The sequence below is a fragment of the Nannospalax galili genome, unplaced genomic scaffold, assembly GCF_000622305.1.
Source record: "Nannospalax galili isolate Female #2095 unplaced genomic scaffold, S.galili_v1.0 scaffold336, whole genome shotgun sequence".
Taxonomy (NCBI): Eukaryota; Metazoa; Chordata; class Mammalia; order Rodentia; family Spalacidae; genus Nannospalax; species Nannospalax galili.
The window spans coordinates 6,074,127-6,090,019 of NW_008343385.1; the positions used below are offsets into that span (position 1 = coordinate 6,074,127).

At 36.0% G+C, this 15,893-nt stretch overlaps 1 protein-coding gene across 1 annotated transcript in view; it reads right to left on the reverse strand.

Moving 5' to 3' along the window:
- The window catches only part of Ktn1 (kinectin 1), an 84,334-nt gene that overhangs the window by 13,782 nt on the left and 54,659 nt on the right, over positions 1-15,893 (reverse strand). The window contains 9 exon segments of the mRNA XM_029566658.1: positions 304-393; positions 3,891-3,977; positions 5,862-5,952; positions 8,602-8,636; positions 9,777-9,845; positions 10,524-10,614; positions 14,512-14,549; positions 15,168-15,236; positions 15,312-15,402. Of these exon segments, the coding sequence (XP_029422518.1) occupies positions 304-393; positions 3,891-3,977; positions 5,862-5,952; positions 8,602-8,636; positions 9,777-9,845; positions 10,524-10,614; positions 14,512-14,549; positions 15,168-15,236; positions 15,312-15,402 (661 nt within the window).

Below are 15,893 nucleotides of genomic sequence, written 5' to 3' on the forward strand. Positions count from 1 at the left end.
ACTACTCAGAAGCACACCCTGGGTTAGGAATGGGGAAGAATAAAGAATCGGTGTCTATCAAAACCAAATGCAGAAAGCAAATGCTACTTACTGACAACTTCTTAAATAATGTCACATTAAAACCTAATAATAAGTCAGGCATGGTACACACCTTTAGTTCCAGTATTTAAGAGGCAAAGGCAAGTAGATCTCTGTGAGATTGAGGCCAGCCTGGTCTATACAGTGAGTTCGAGGTCAGCTGGGTTTACAGGAAGACCCTATCTCAAAAAACTAAAACAAAAACTAATAATAAATTCATCTTACCAAATTAGAAGGAACAGACACCCTTGGAAACAATCTTTTGAGTAGTTCTTTAGCCTCCAACTCAACAGCTTCCACGTGCTGCTGTGTTTCCTAAAGTAGAAGATGCACCAGATCAACTTACAAGGTTACAAAATTTTTACAAAGAAAAGCAAGAGCTATGATCTTTTAAGATCTACTGGAGGAAAGTACATTTAAAAATTATTTTAATATTGGCAAATGTTAAATTTTCCTACTTTAAGGCAATAAAAAAATGGTTCATTAAAGAAAAAAAAATCTGTAAACTCTCTAGAGCACTCTAAACAGCAAATATCTTAATCTAAAACTGTATCTGACAATATGGACATTTTCCTTGGCATTGGAAATAAATTGATTCAACTCTCCCAGAACAATTCTCATTCTCTCTCTCTCTCTCTCTCTCTCTCTCTCTCTCTCTCTCGAATTTCTGATCAGAAAATATGAACGTGAATGAGGATAAGAACTAAACAATTGGGCCAGCAAGATCGCTTAGTGGACAAAGGCACTTGCTACCAAGCTTGACAACCTGAGCTCAGTCCCCAGGTCCATACGGTGGAAGGAAAGAACAGAGTCCTACAAGTTGTCTTCTGACATGCTCTGTGGCAACCCCCCCCCACACAAACACACACACACACCCCTTCCTATAACTGAAATTTCCCAGGCTACCTTACAAAGAATGATCCATCTGGACAACATAACTGAGGCTTACTGGCCATAAAAATTACTAAAAACCAAAGTACTAACGGTACTATACAGCTGGAGGGAATGGAATAGCAATTTTCATATTTAAATGGGGATATAACTATGGACATCCCACACAAACACACACACACACCCCTTCCTATAACTGAAATTTCCCAGGCTACCTTACAAAGAATGATCCATCTGGACAACATAACTGAGGCTTACTGGCCATAAAAATTACTAAAAACCAAAGTACTAACGGTACTATACAGCTGGAGGGAATGGAATAGCAATTTTCATATTTAAATGGGGATATAACTATGGACATATTACTTCAATAATGCCAAACATCAATATGATTACTTCTGACATTTATATATGGACTCAGTGAACTGTAAATTTAAATTATTACTCATGTTTAATCTCAATTTGCTGATTTTTGAAGTTTAACTTCAGTGGATATATCAATTATAAACTCAGAACCATAGTTTGTCAAAATTAGGGTAATGATTAATCATAGACATACAGCCCCTCAAATCTAATGTTCAAGCCATCTCTACAAGACTTTTCTCAGAAAAAGGCACCTACAGAAATGTGTATCAAAAGCAAAACCATCCCAAAACAACACTACTGAAGTTCAACAAATGTCAGGGCAAGCAAGCACCATCTCAAGCATCTTTCCCCAGCTCTTTCCTGTACTCTTTGAAATCTGCTACTGATTTAAGATAAACACACTTCAATTTAAGAACAATATAATCACGTGAAAATCTAAATTGTACAACAAAAACTAGAAAATTCATATTCCATACACACAAAAAGTTGTGCATTATTAAGGATTAGTGGCAGTATTTCAGAACAGCTGTTTTACTGGAGTATTTTCGATAATTAAGCAAAGTCCACTAACTTGAAGGAATATACTTAACTGCGCAAAGTAAGGTATATTCACTCAAGGAAACAACTGGTATTTCAGAGATAACCAAGAAATTACTGATATCATCTGACCACAGGCATTCAGTGAGAGTAATCTTTAAAGGAAATCAGTCAGGAAAAGACACTGTGGAACAGAAGCATTCTAAAAACTTACCAAGGAAAAAAGTATCTAACTTGCAATCTATAGGCACAAAGTAAGTTAATTTTATTCTATATAAATAAATTTAGCTATAAAGTTTGCATTTCCATTCAATGTCAACACCTGCAAAAGATCTAATGTTAGAAACTGAATTATTGTCATCTTTAACTGGATCTTTTACCTAAGTCTGTCATTTACAGTAGTTCCTTATAAGGATTTACTACTTTAAAAATAACTGCAGTATGGTGGAACATGCCTATAATCCCAGCACTCAGGGGGCTGAAGCAGGAGGATCTCAAGTGCTAGAATAGCTGGGACTACATAATGAGACACAGTCTCAAAAAAACAGTTAATAAAAATAAAAATCCTAAAGCAGTATGCAGTCTGCCACCCTTTGTTCACTTTAACTGACTTCATTCTAGCAACTAAAATGCTAGCTGTAATTTGCATGGTCAATCAACAGCACTTTACACCTATACTATTTAAGGATTGCCTCAATTCTATTAAAACTGAATTCCAGCCCCTGAAGATCATTAGCTGTACAAGCCAACAACACACACTGCAGCTATCTTTTGGCATCAGAGTACGAAATAATTTCCTGCAGCGACAGCATAAGAAGCATTTCTTAGCTATCCAGTCTCACTAACACGACCAAAGCCAAACAGTAGCTCTAAATAGTGAGAAACAAGGCACAGAAACAAGCAAAAACTGTAATAGAATTCTCATTGCTGACACATGACTGTACAACTAAAACCCCTCACAATGAGACAATAATCCCCTCCTGACCTAATGTCTCCTATTTTCTGCAGTAATACCTATCAACTATCTCAAATTAAGAGCTTAATGAAAATTTTGGCCAAGTAAATACATTAAGGAAATATAAATCTACTGTACTAGGAGAAATACACCTAGTCACATAAAGTTGGCAAATAATAAAACTAATATATTCTACTAAGAAAATATTTCAAATGCCCTTACAATTAAAATTCAATAGATTACCCTACCACATAACACTTTCAGGTGCTGAAATGAATCACATAGATCCATTCATCAGCCTATCTGCAAAATGGTATTTGTGCTGCATATATATTCGACTGTCTCAAATTTTTAAAATGACTTCTCTATTACAATTCTTCACCCCCAATGGACAACTTAAGCTCAAGGAGAATGTCCTTCATTGTTTTGAAGATAAAGTGAACATATGTTTCAGGAGTATGTTATATACTCTGGTCAAGAGAATTACCCTTCAAACTAATAATCTATCCTAAGCAGGACAGGGGTGCCATTGCTGTCCAGCTACTTCAAAATCGCAAGTTTAAGTCTCTCTCTTCTGAGGATCCATTCCCAGTGCCATACTCAAAACTGATCCCTCTTCTGTACAGTTTAAGATTTTTACCATTTTTCACCCTTGTCTGAGTCTTCTTGGCACATCCTAGAAAACCTACTTCATTCTGCATCATAGACACAGGCTAGGTTTTCAATCTGTTCTTTAGTTCACTTTGGGGTTTTCACTGGACTTCTTAATTATAGCAAGAGGCATACTGTCTGACAAAGAAGGACCTGCATGTGGAGCACAGGTCTTCAGAGACTCTTCAGCTTAAGGTAGTACAAAGCAAAGCTCCAACAATGAGGACCCAACAAACCAGCATGTCCAAAATTAAAGTTTCAAGGAGTAGATGGAAAAAGCAGAGAAAGATGATAGACGTGGATGACAAGGAGGTTTTATATTTAAACTGCAGTAGAGTTCAATGTTTGGTCTGGTTTTAAGGGAAGCTGCAGGTCTCTGGGCCATGGACTGTTCTGGACTTAGCATTACAACCTTGGAAGTCTTGCTCATTCTGTCCTGCAGCATTTTTTCGGTTGATGCCAATGCTTCCATTGCTTCCCAGTTTTTCTCCCGAAGGTCCTATTCATTTTTAGAAAGAATGGTTTCAGTTTATCCATTATTAAGATCTCTCCTCTTACTACTTCATCAGTATTTTGCATTGCATTTAAATGCTGATTACTGCAAAATTATTTCAATGGGAAAATATGTATATTAGCAAAAAAATAAAAAGCAATGTTTAGAAGTTTGAATGAGAAAATAAAGATGCCCATTTCTCATGTTTTAATACACATACCAAATATGCCAACTTTAAAAATAATTAACGGTGCACAAGTGACAACAAAGAAAGCATTCAAAGGTAAGTCGCAAACCAGGATTACAAGTATGATTTTAGGTACAACAAACATTAGAGTTTAAGGACAGAGTGAATGTACCAGTGCTGCAAAACACTTTTTGTGTGATTTTAAAACAAGGACCAATACACTGTAGTATTAGCATTTTTTTTCCCTCTAACTATTTTTAATAAAATTAGCACATTTCCAATCTCCCTCGGAATGGCAAAGTATGTTCTGTCCCTCTCAGCATGGCAAAGATGGATGCCACAATCTGACACCACTGTACAAGCTAGCTGACTGAGGCAACTGAGGCAGGGAAACTATAAAGTACGTTCTCGTTAAGAGAAACTGAGGTTATTCAGAAAGGAACTCTGAAAGATGTTTTAACAGTATTTCCTCAGCAAATATAAACTAAAACAATATACTGTATTTTTAAAAGGCAATAACCACCATTTTATTGGATGTCCAGATGCTAAATTCTATACTTAATACTCCACAAATTCTCATTAATCCTTACAATTTATATGTTACTTATTCCCACTTTAGAGATGGGAAACCACAGCAGAAAGGTAAGAAGTCTGGCCAAGTTCATACAAGTGGCAGAAGGAGGATGCAGTGATGCTGTACCCTGATGGCCTTCCGTGTCTGGCTCTTTCCACAGGCCTGAAAAGGCCTCCAGTGCTGTTGCTGCTGAATTAAAGTGGCATTACCATGCCCTCCTTATCTAAGAATCCCAACAATAAAACAGCTAAGAAGTTAACAATATATTGGAACGCTCACCCCAAGCTTTGTGGCTAAGCAATGCTGTTAGTAACTAATATGCAACACACAAAGGCGATTCACATACCTAATTTTGACAAACTCTCAGGTAAAACAAAATGCCAACTTGTTAGGTTAGCAATTTAACACAAACTTTAAAACTCAATTTACATTAGAAATAACATTTATTATCAACATTCCCTTAGATTTCAGTAACATTCTGATCTTGCTTACACTTAGCAATCATACTTTCATGTGAAAATAACTTCACTGGCAAGCATGCTTGGACTCTACCAGTAGTTACTGCCTTTTGGTAAGAGAGAATTTATAAAATTCAGCTAAGTCTACTGTCTGCTTGGTCAACATACTAGGGTCTATAGTTTTTAAAGAATTATTCATTCCCAAGTTCTAAGACCACTGGTATACTTAATTACCAATATTTGTACTGCCTCTCACTTTAAAAAGAAAAATTCCAGGCTTTGAAAACTTCCCCATTAGGACAGAATATTGGCATCACTTTTAGTCCACAAAAAAACCGCTAGCCCAGTTTACTAAAATAAATAAAATACTGAGTTTGAAAGTTATTTTTCCAAACAAAGATTTAACAAAAAGGCAACTATATTTTCAGTTTCCTATTTAAAATGGTATTCCTCAGTATAAAAATTCATCTTTTCACATTTATTAAAACTGTTTTCCAATAAAATGATCACTAAAATAGTGCCCCTAAATGATCCATACAGAGAGCAATAGTGCTTTCTTCGAAGATTAAGAAATCTAAAGTAAAAACAGATTCAAAGAAAAAATTCCTGACCCATCTTTCAACACTGAGGTGCTAAAATGAAAAAGTCTCATTCTCATAAGACTTGCTTACATTGTTTTTCTTCCTCTGGTGTTCAACAGCATTCTTCAAACAATCTAATTCATTCCGGAGACCAGTTATTTCTTTTTCTCCTTCTGAAATTCTAAATCAGAATATGAATGTATACTTTAGATAAATAATTTACCTAACAGTAATACAAATCAGATAAGTACATATCAATATTTACTGTGAAACAAAAACAGCAAGTGATACTTTGAAAGATGCATTCATTGCTCAGTTACTCTTTGACACAGAAAGCCCATCTTAGGAATTCTTAATTTCAAAAGTAATTTTTAGGGTTAGAGACATAGCTCCCAGGTTGGTAGAGTGCTCGCTTAGCACGTACAAGACCTGGTTTCATTCCCCAGCATCACATGAAACCCACCCAGAACAGCCCCCTGTACTTGGGAGGTGGAGGCAGGAAGATCGGAAATTCAAGTGAATTCAAGGATAGTCTGGGTTAGACAAGTTTGTACCTATAATACAACAAACTGAAGCTCAAGTGTTCTGTGCTACAGAATCTCAACCCACACAAGGCAGTCTGAATATGTGATCTGCCGCAGCTTTTCTTTTCTTTTATTACCTGTATCACTGCAATACCTGTTTAAACGACTGAAAACTGCTTTTTTTTTGGGGGGGGGGGGGTCTCTAACATACATCTATTTTTTTAAAGATGGTGATGTTATGACTAAGTGGCTCATCAAAACAACCAAAGTATATTAAAGTGACCTAGTTGCTCTCTTGCCATTTTTTGCCTAATCCTAGAATTCATGCCCCCTACCTCCATCCAGTCCAATGCCTTCATTATTTCCCAGTAATGCAGAAAGGCAAAAATTTTACAATTCATTTCAGTTATACCTAAGGGATATCACAAAAAGTTCTTTATTTTTATTACTTTTTTTTTTTTTTTAATGATAGTGTCTCACTGTGTAGCCTGGACTGAAACATATTATGGAACATATTATGTAGATCAGGCTGGACTCAAAATCACAGAGATCTGCCAGCCTCTGCCTCCAGAGTGCTAGGATTAAAAGCATGTTTCCCTCATGCCCAACACAAACAGCTCTTTCTTAAGAACTAGGCTCTATACAAGGGGTTGCCTAACAAAACGTCTGGTCCTTGAGAAAGAGTTTTGTTCTTTTTTTTAAATACACATGAGTCACTACACTCATACACACAAAATAATAAAATATTTAAAAAAAAAATATATATATATATATACACACACACACACATATACATATACATATACATATACATGAAATGCTCCTCAAAAAGGCTCATATCATGGGGCTTGGCTCCATGTAGTACAAGTGTGAAAGTTCCTGGAAACTTTAGGAGATGGGACCCAGATGAAGAAAGTGCATCATTAGAGGTAGGTAACACGGGAAATTCCTTGTGCCCTACCCAACTCTTCTTATCTTTCTCTGCTTTCTGCACACCATGAGTTTAACATCCTCGTTTTCCACATATTCTCCCATTACAGCCCTGGAATCAATGGTGTCAAGGACTATGAACTGTAATCTCTGAAACTGTGAGTCAAAACAAATCCTTCTTTCCCTTATGTTGTTTCTCAGCCATTTGGAGACAAGGTTTCACTATGTTGGCAAGGTTCTAAGAATACACAGGGCTCAAGTGATTATCCATCCTACCTCATGTCCTCAAGAACCTGCTATTTACAAGTGTGCAACACCATGCCCAGTCTCCTGCTTCTACATTTTTAAATAATACTTAAAAATAAAAATAGAGATTGAAGAGATGGCTCAGAAGCCAAGAGCAGTTGCTACTCTTGCAAAGGACCCAGGTTCAGTTCTTAGCACCCAAGTCAGGAGCAGAGGACCCAGTTCAATTCTTAGACCCATGTCTGGCAGCTCACAACCACCTATAACTTCAGTTCCAAAAGAGCCAATGCCCCCTTCTGGCCTCCATTGGCACTGCATGCATGTGATGCATATACAGACAAGCAAGCACACACAAATACATAAATAAAAATTTAAAAACACCCACATATACACAAAACAATATGAAAAAACAAGATCTCTGAGGTCCCTCTATCAGGCTCATTACAGAAAATGTTTGCAGATTCTTGCTTTATACAGTCAACTTAAGACTAAATTTAAAACAATAAATAATCCTAACCTACTAAATATCAACTTTGTAAACAAGACATGATGAAAGAATACTTAGTTTTGTGGTTGAAATTTGGAATTCTCAAACATAAGATAAATGACCTTAAATAAGTAGCTTCTTAGTGAAAATCACAGGCTGACAAGAAAAATGTTTCATTAAAAAAAAAAAAAAAAAAAAAAAAAAAAACCTCTTAAAAGGGAATTCCATAACAGTTCTGTTTTTCACTACAATACAAAAGCCAAACCAACATTTGTGCCATTCAATTCCACAGTAAATCCAGATTAGAGAAGAACCAGCAGAACAACGGGACAATGGGACAAGAGACCTTTATGTGCCACTCAATTTGACTGAATTTTCTCAATGTCTGAAAAGCCAAAAAGGAAAAACAGCAAGCCCAAGCATCTCCCTCAACAAAATATTAGAAGAAATCCACATACTTTAAAAAGGCTTATTAGCTGGCCAAAAACCCAACTAAGCTCCCATAGCTGGCAGTTCAAGACAGTTAAAAAGAACTATAAAACTTAGGTGATCATTTGAAATCACATCAAATTCCTTGTCTGAGAACAATTTAGCATATAAAAAGTTACCACTTCCCAAACTGTGAATTAAACTTCTTACTTACATTGCTAGTAATTCTTCATGCGAGGGAGAAGATGCCTATTGAAAGAGTTAAATATTAGTTTAAAAAAAGTTTCCTACAACACAACAAAAGTACTTTTTCTTGGAGATAAGATCAACAGTAAAGGTAAAACTACCATATATCCCATTATACCAGCACTCTGACTTTAATAAAGTATATACAAATTTATAAGATGAACTGAGTGCTAATCTTATTTTCACTGTCACTGTATAAAGTCTTCACTGGTAAGAATGTATCAATTTCCTGTTGTATAGTGCCAAGGTATTTTTAATTTCCATAATGGTTTCTAAAAGTCAAAAAATATTTAAATGAAATTACAGAAAAATTTTAAAAAGTTCATTTCCTCACATCCAATTTTTTAAAAAGTTGACTTTATATGTGAAGATAAATGGCCTTCACATACAGCATATATCCTCAATGACTAATCTATCAAGCTTCAGCAAATTTCTTGTCAACAGGAACTCTTAACTATTTTCCCTCAAATACATTCTGGTCTCTCTACTATGCTCACAAATTAAAAGAAAACTATGGGCAACATACTTGGTAGGGCTGGGGATTGTGCTCAGTGGAAGTGCATCTGCCTAGCATGCTCAAGGCCCCTAGGTGCAATTCCAGTATTACAAAAAAAAATGAATTTGTGTAATATATATACATATATATATATATTCTTAAAGACACAGGAAAATGTATTAAAAGGTATTTAAAGTAATGATAGACCATTATTTATAAGTTTCATATATATATGTTAGTTTCTTCCCAATTACTGATGTTTTGTTTAAGGAGAAGATAGTATGCACATGTTTAAACAAACCTCTTGGGTTTTAGCTGACTTGCTAAGAAAAGCATTGTAGCAAGATCAGAACACACACATACACACACACACACACACACACACACAATAGAGCTGGAATACTCACAGTAATATTTGCACATATTTTATGAATTATATATTTTATCTTAGACATAGGTAGTAAATTGCTTTTATAGGAAATTTGACAAACACGCAATTATAAAAGAACAAGCATTTTATTTTCAATGGAAATGTTAAAATGGCAAAGAGTATTTGTAGACAGTGACTGCTTATACAGTTTTTTTTTGTTTTTTTGTTTTTTTGTTTTTACCATGTAAGTAAAAGACAGATAGGAATTAGCACCCACCTGTTGGTAGTTTTGCTGTTTAAACTGTTCAACTTGGGACTTAAACAATTTATTTTCATCTTGGACCTCCTATTTAAACAAAAATTTAAACATGAGTGTCTAGACAGAAACTATTACTGTCCATATAAGCTTTTAAAATACCATTATTTTCTAGAAAAATTCCAAAATAGAAACAATTTTAAAGAATGGAATAAGCCACATATTAAAGCATATTATACAATTGCAGTAATTACGCTTAGTACTAGTCTCATAGTGGGTATGTTTCAGTAGAATAAAACAGTATTCAAAAATAACTCAAACTCTTGTAAGAATTTAGTGTAGGGTGACATGCAATAGGCAGGACGAGGTTTCTCAAGCTCAATACCAGAGGCATGTGGGGCTGGATATTTCTTTGTTGTAGGGGGATGTTTTATGTCATTTAACAATATAAATAGGCTCCAGATAGATGCAATAGTGGCCATCTTCCACCTATCACAACCAAGGATGTATGCCCCTGTTATGAAATGTTCCATGAACAGCTCAATCACTGCCCAAATGACCAGTGATTTAATGACACAGCCAACTTTTTTCCTATGTTTAGAATGCTATTCTCACAACTAGCACCAAACAGTACTCACCTTTAAGGAATGAGACCCACAGCCTGTGGAGAGCCTCATTCATCTTCTACATCCTTTTATATAGCAGTTAAAACATTTTTTTTAAACAAGCAAAGACAGAAAATAAATAATTGTATGTAATGAGACTCACCTGTAATAACTTTGTTTTGATAGAAAGATCACTCTCCGTGTCTTTTAGTACAGCTTCTATTCGCCTCATTTCATTTTCCTTTTCTTTCAACCTAGAATTTTTATAAAGACTTTACTTTGCTAATGTACATGGAAAAAAAAAAAGCCAGACTGATATCACTCCTAAGGAAAATACAGCACAAACAATGCCTACTAGCTATATCCTCCCGTATTATATCAATTTGAAAGGGTGTTTTAAAAGACAGTATTTCCAGGATCATTCTACTTCCCAGTCAAAAACAATCTACAACCACTTACTTTATATTTAACCCTTCTTAAATAAATATGGCTTTCCATTAAGAGGAAACTCTACAATAAAGGCTAAATGCAAAACAGTATTTCAACCACTTACTGCAAAAATTACTACTTAATAAAGAAATAAAATTTGCTCCCATCAGTCTTAGCCATACATTGACCCTGGAAATTAAGAAACAATCCTTGTGCTAAAGAGATGTATAGGACAATTTGATACTGCTCCCTTATCCAAGCTTTGTTTGTTTTTATTTTTTAGTACATTTATTTTGTGTGTGTGTCTGTCTGTTTGTCTGACTGTGTCTGTGTGTGTGCATGTGGATATGTAGGCACACACATGCCCCGGTATACATTAGGGGTCATATCTTGTAGGAGTCAGTTCTCTCCTTTTCTCCTTCCACTGTATGGGTTCTGGGGAATAAAACTCAGGACATTAGGCTTAGCAACAAGTGCCTTAACCCACTGAGCCATCTTACCAGCCCCAATCCTATTTTTCTTTTTAATTACATTTACTCATGTATGTGTGCATGTTCTTGCCATGGTGTGCAGGAGTTGGTCTTCCCAGGAATCAAACCCATGTAGTCAGGTTGGACGTCAAGCACCTTTACTTGCTAAGCTATCTTGCCAGCCCTCCCTTACCCAATCTTGATATAAGTCTTCAATCTAGCCCAAGTGAATCCCAACTGCCTTTGCCATTTTAAGCAACAGTCCTCTTCACATCACTTAACATTATTCAATGATTTGTCTATTTCCTCAGGGCTAGAATCCACTTTTATCCAGTTCAGAAGTCCCAGTATCTGAAGATATATAAAAGACTAGTGTTTGCTGAGTAGAACACTACTTTTATCCCACCTTAATTTAGAAAGAATGCCAAGACATTCATAGGTACACGTGAAAAATACTAACAGTGTGTACATGAAGAGTAGAATTAAAGAAGGGAAAAGCCAGACATGCTGGCACATGCCTATAATCCCAGCATTCAAGAGGCACAGGCAGGACTGCCGAGTTCAAGGCTTGCCTGGATTATTGGGGGCTTTCCCTCGGGGAAGGGAAAGATGTTGGCAGAGGGAAAGATGTCAGGGAATGGAAGGGAAGGGAAAGGAAAGGAAAGGAAAGGAAAGGAAAGGAAAGGAAAGGAAAGGAAAGGAAAGGAAAGGAAAGGAAAGGAAAGGAAAGGAAAGGAAAGGAAAGGAAAGGAAAGGAAAGGAAAGGAAAGGAAAGGAAAGGAAAGGAAAGGAAAGGAAAGGAAAGGAAAGGAAAGGAAAGGAAAGGAAAGGAAAGGAAAGGAAAGGAAAGGAAAGGAAAGGAAAGGAAAGGAAAGGAAAGGAAAGGAAAGGAAAGGAAAGGAAAGGAAAGGAAAGGAAAGGAAAGGAAAGGAAAGGAAAGGAAAGGAAAGGAAAGGAAAGGAAAGGAAAGGAAAGGAAAGGAAAGGAAAGGAAAGGAAAGGAAAGGAAAGGAAAGGAAAGGAAAGGAAAGGAAAGGAAAGGAAAACGGAAGGGAGGGAAGGAGAGGGGAGGGCAGACTGAAAAAGAAAGCGAGCAAGATAAAAAAAAGATGAAAGATAATGGAAATAAAGAGCAAGACTTAATGCATACAGCTAAGTGAAAGAAACTGATCTAAAAAGGTTGCATACTGCATGGTTCCAGCTATGACATCTGGAAAAGGCAAAACTATGGAGAAGGATGGCAGTGGTGCCAGGAATTCAAGTTGGATGAGGACTGGAGGAGTATATGGAAAGGAGGGGGGGGGAGGGAGGGAGGAATAGCGAGTCAAGAAAGACTTAGGACAGTGAAACTAATCTGTATGATACTGAGATGGATACATTGTTCTTACACATTTGTTAAAACCTACAGAGTAAATCCTAATGGAAATTGTGACCTTTAGTTAATAACAACTGTACTGCTCTTGGCTCATCAATGGTAATGAATGTACCATGTTAATGTAAGATGTTAGTAACAGAAGCAATAGGAGTGGTGATACAGAGGCTCTCTGTACTTTTCGATCTTCTTATAAGTCTAAAAGTACCCCCCCAATAAAATCTATTAATTTAACCCCAAAAAAAAGGAGGACAAGAAAAATGAAAGTCAGAAGTGACCCTAAAATTATATATTCCACTGATTTATATACCTACAGCAGAAAAGTCCAAAAATGTCTCTGGGCTCTTTACTAGTAGATGAGAGAAAAACACCTTGACAGTTACTCATTAAACAATTCTAAGGCCAGGCATGGGGGCGCATGCCTTTAATCCCAGCACTCGGGAGGCAGAGGCAGGCGAATTTCTGTGCGTTCAAAGCCAGCCTGATCTACATAGCGAGTTCCAGGTCAGCTGGGGAGACCCTGTATAAAAGAGACCAAAAAGAAAGAAAAACAAACAGTTCTATAAATACACAATCATGGTACCAAGAAAAGTCAGGTTCCTTGCTTTTTTTTTTTTTTTTTTTTTTTTTTTTAGACAGGGTTTCTTTTTTTTTTTTTTTTTTTTTTTTTGTCTTTTTGAGACAGGGTCTCCCTGCAGCCCCAGCTGATCTGGAACTCACTATGTAGACCAGGCTGGCCTTGAACTCAGAGATCCGCCTGCCTCTGCCTCCCAAGTGCTGGGATTAAAGGCATGTGCCACCACTGCTTTTATAAATACAGGTGACCTAGTATCCTCACTATCTTAAAGACACAGTTTCAAAAGGGACATTTTTTTAATACTTTACTTATTTTATTTTATGTGTTATCAGTGTATTGCCTGCATGTAAGTTAAGTGTACCAACGTCGTGCAATGCCTGGAGGTCAGAAAATGGCATCGGATCCCCTAGAACTGGAGGTACAGACAGTTGTTAGCTGCCATATGAGTGCGGGGAATCAAGCCCTGGTCTTCTGCAAGAGCAACTGGTGCTCTTAGCCACTGAGCAATCTCTCTAGCCCAAAGAGGGCACTTCTTAAAATAAACCTCAATAATTACTGATGGGCATCATGCCAAAGAATAATCTCTTCAAGTAATTTTTGCTGGGCCAGTGAAACGACTTACTGGATAAAGGTGCTTGCCACCAAACCCAACAACCTGAGTTCTGTCCATAGGACTCACACAGTCAAAGGAGAAAACTGACTACCCCAAGCTGTTCTCTTCTCCTTCCACCATACTGGTCCCTGGGATGGAAATCAGGTCATCAGGCATGACAGCAAGTGTCTTTATCTGCTGAGTCACCTTGCTGGTTGGCTCCTAAAAAGACTTTTATGGGATAAAAAAATATTGTTCCAGTATGAACATGTGCAAAGAATGATATCTCCTAAGCTAATTGCTTACAATATTTTTATTATTCAGCATAGAACTCGACAAGATTCATTTCTCATTTTCCCTATAAGCAAGTGCACCTATGGAAAATGTCTATTATACGTATGAGGGCTAAGATTATTTTCTGATTAAACTGAAATCAGTTTATATTCTCTTTACAATAATTGTATGATTTTTTTTTTAAAGTCTTAAAACCTATGTGTTTTACAGAAAAAACATTTGAGAAGATGGGTGAGACATTATATATTTGTAAGCATCTAAAGGCCTCTGCTTTACAACAAGCAGAAAGTTACCTTATATACCTGTAAACTGTAATTAACATTTAACAATTAAGTTAATGACCTATGAGAAACCCATCAAAATGAGTTTTAATCACATTCTGGAGTACCTCATCAAAACGCTGGCTAAGTATACTTACACAATTTCAAGTTCTTCAAATCGTGGTGCCGAACACACCTAAGAAACAAATGCACATTTTCAATGCTAACATCAAAATAAACCAAGTACTACAATATATATATATATATATATGCATAACCACCCAACTATAAAATAAAGCATAATTATGTGGCAAATTCAACATTAGGTCATTTATAAAACAAAAACAGAATTTTCGCCCCCTTGTTTTTTTGAGACATGGTCTTGCTACATAACCCAAGCTGGCCTCAAACTCACAACGATCCTCTTGTTCCAGCCTTTCAAGGGCTAGATTGCAGCTATGAGCCACTATGCCTGGCTTGAATGAGTTTTCTTCACCAAATTTTATTTTTTTTTAATATTTATTTTCAAAAGGATTAAAGATTAGTGTGCCAACTAAACACAGTTAAGAATGAGCCTAACATACATTTGACAAAGAAAGGAGAAACACAGTATTAGCTTGACCAATCAGGCAGCTAAATATAAATATAGCTTGAAAGTGATAAGAGCTAATTTACTTTAATAATAACAACGAAACTATGGCATGACATGACTTTTCTGGCAAAGAAACTAAGACAATACTGACTACTTTCCAGAATATTCAATAAAAATTTCACATTGCTCATGTAGTATGTTGGTCATTTGTTTATACTATACCTCTTGTAAATTATGATGTGCTACTTCCTGAACATGAGCCTTTAAAGATTCATTTTCTTCTTGAAGATCCTTAAAAAGAATAGGCATGGGTTGACATTCAAATATTATATTAAGGTATTTTTCATTTTTGCCTTAACTTCTTACCTGTATCCATTTCTCTCTATTGGTTAGGTCTTTCTCCTTATCTTCTAAAACAGCCTTCATGGTATTCATCTGTTCTTCTTTTCCTCTTAATCTGACAAATTAATAAGAGGTATAAATATAAATTTTGCATGACCATAACAAGCAAAAGTACTGAAGACTATAAAAATATATTTCAGGTATTACTACTCATGGTCCAAACTAAAATAAACTACAAATAACTTTAAGTATAAAGACAGAAAAGATTTTGGAGGCATCAAATTAAGTATAATGAAAGAAAATCATTCTATCACTGCATATACAAATAATGAATAAATTAGGGTAGCTCAGCTTTTACCCTATGTCACTGTATTTAGGCCAGGGTCAATAAATTTAGACAGCTTAGTACAATTGGCTTAAGGGTCAAATACTGACCCAATTTCACACGGCCATTAAACTAAGGAAGGACCAACACCTCCATTTAATGTTATACAGATTATAATATATATAAAAAAAAAAAAAAAAAAAACAGTTCTCAGTTGGGCATGGTGGTGCATGCCTTTAATCCCAGCATTCGGGAGGCAGTGGCAGAAAGGTCTCTGTGAG